The 1770-nt window shown below is 43.7% G+C and overlaps 1 protein-coding gene across 1 annotated transcript; it reads right to left on the bottom strand.

Moving 5' to 3' along the window:
• Positions 1-10: 10 nt before the first annotated feature.
• LOC103522126 (flocculation protein FLO11-like) lies at positions 11-1335 on the bottom strand (the record flags this gene model as incomplete). The annotated part of the gene is made up of 3 exons (XM_026832463.1): positions 1112-1335; positions 324-971; positions 11-101 (listed from the first exon to the last, which is right to left on the bottom strand). Coding segments are annotated over exons 1-3 (945 nt in total), but the record flags the coding sequence as incomplete, so codon positions are not given.
• Positions 1336-1770: the final 435 nt, after the last annotated feature.

A 1770-nucleotide genomic window follows, 5' to 3' on the forward strand; every position in this document is an offset into this window, starting at 1 on the left:
GTGGGTTAGCGGAGGAGGAAGAAGGGACTGAAGAAGTAGAAATAGAAAGGACCGAAGAGGTTGATGTAGTAGGGACAGAAGATGTAGTGGGGACAGAAGATGTAGTAGGGACCGAAGATGTAGTAGGGACCGAAGAAACTAGGGAATTTTTTGCATAAGAAACTAGGGAATTTTTTGTTCTACAACTTCTGGATCCGGAAATGAATCGATTTGTCTCCGGATACTCGGTGACGTCACATGAATTTTCGACCTTGTAAAGTTTCTTTTTCGGAGTTTTGACCTCAGATTTGGATTTTTCTCAACTTTTTACGTAGGAAAAAGATGTAGTAGGGACCGAAGATGTAGTAGGGACCGAAGATGTAGTAGGGACCGAAGATGTAGTAGGGACCGAAGATGTAGTAGGGACCGAAGATGGAGTAGGGACAGAAGATAGAGTAGGTACAGAAGATGGAGTAGGGACCGAAGATGGAGTAGGTACAGAAGATGTAGTAGGGACAGAAGATGTAGTAGGGACCGAAGATGTATTAGGGATCGAAGATGGAGTAGGGACAGAAGATGGAGTAGGGACAGAAGATGGAGTAGGTACAGAAGATGGAGTAGGGACCGAAGATGGAGTAGGTACAGAAGATGTAGTAGGGACAGAAGATGTAGTAGGGACCGAAGATGTATTAGGGATCGAAGATGGAGTAGGGACCGAAGATGTAGTAGGGACAGACGATGTAGTAGGGACCGAAGATGTATTAGGGATCGACGATGTAGTAGGGACCGAAGATGTAGTAGGGACCGAAGATGGAGTAGGGACAGAAGATGGAGTAGGGACAGAAGATGTAGTAGGGACCGAAGATGTAGTAGGGACAGAAGATGTAGTAGGGACCGAAGATGTATTAGGGATCGAAGATGGAGTAGGGACAGGAGATGGAGTGGGGACAGAAGATGTAGTAGAGACAGAAGATGGAGTAGGGACAGATGATGTAGTAGGGATCAAATAGGTCGGTGTAGCAGGGATCGAAGAGGTAGATGTAGAAGGGACAGAAGAGGTAGATGTAGAAGGGATCGAGTTCGTTGTTGGAAGGACCGAAGAGGAAGACATTCCCAAAGAAGGATAATAGATGTAGTAGGGATCAAATAGGTCGGTGTAGCAGGTATCGAAGAGGTAGACGTAGAAGGGACAGAAGAGGTAGATGTAGAAGGGATCGAGTTCGTTGTTGGAAGGACCGAAGAGGAAGACATTCCCAAAGAAGGATAATAGTGAGTAGCAATATTGCTCCAAAAGTCGTTAAATGCTGATGCTACTTCAGAAGGTTCTATAATCAACATGTTATCTTTTTTGATGCGAAGTTCATATAAAGGTAATAAGTTTTGTAGTTACCCATTTCATAACTTTATAACCTAGGATGTCTAATATAAACATATTTAATAATAGTCATTCGCGACCTAGAGCTTACAAGGCAGACTTACATGACAAGTAACAGGCTCTGCAGGTTCACAATGAGTGAAGGCCAAGTGTTGACTAGCATTACAGTAGGTACTCATCTCATAAATCTCATTGGGGTAGGTTGAGATCTCTTTCTCCGTGGCCAGCTTACAATCCCACACAGCGTTCTTACATTCACTGGAACACACGAATCGTGAACGCGAGATAAGAGATACGATAAGATAAATAGGATGAACGAAAAAAGACCTAATATACCCTAAATAGTCGACGGCCGTCTATCGATGTCGATCGACCATCGATCGATGTGAATTTATTGAGAATCGATGTGGAAGAAG

The sequence above is a fragment of the Diaphorina citri genome, unplaced genomic scaffold (assembly GCF_000475195.1).
Source record: "Diaphorina citri unplaced genomic scaffold, Diaci psyllid genome assembly version 1.1 scaffold6993, whole genome shotgun sequence".
Taxonomy (NCBI): domain Eukaryota; kingdom Metazoa; phylum Arthropoda; class Insecta; order Hemiptera; family Psyllidae; genus Diaphorina; species Diaphorina citri.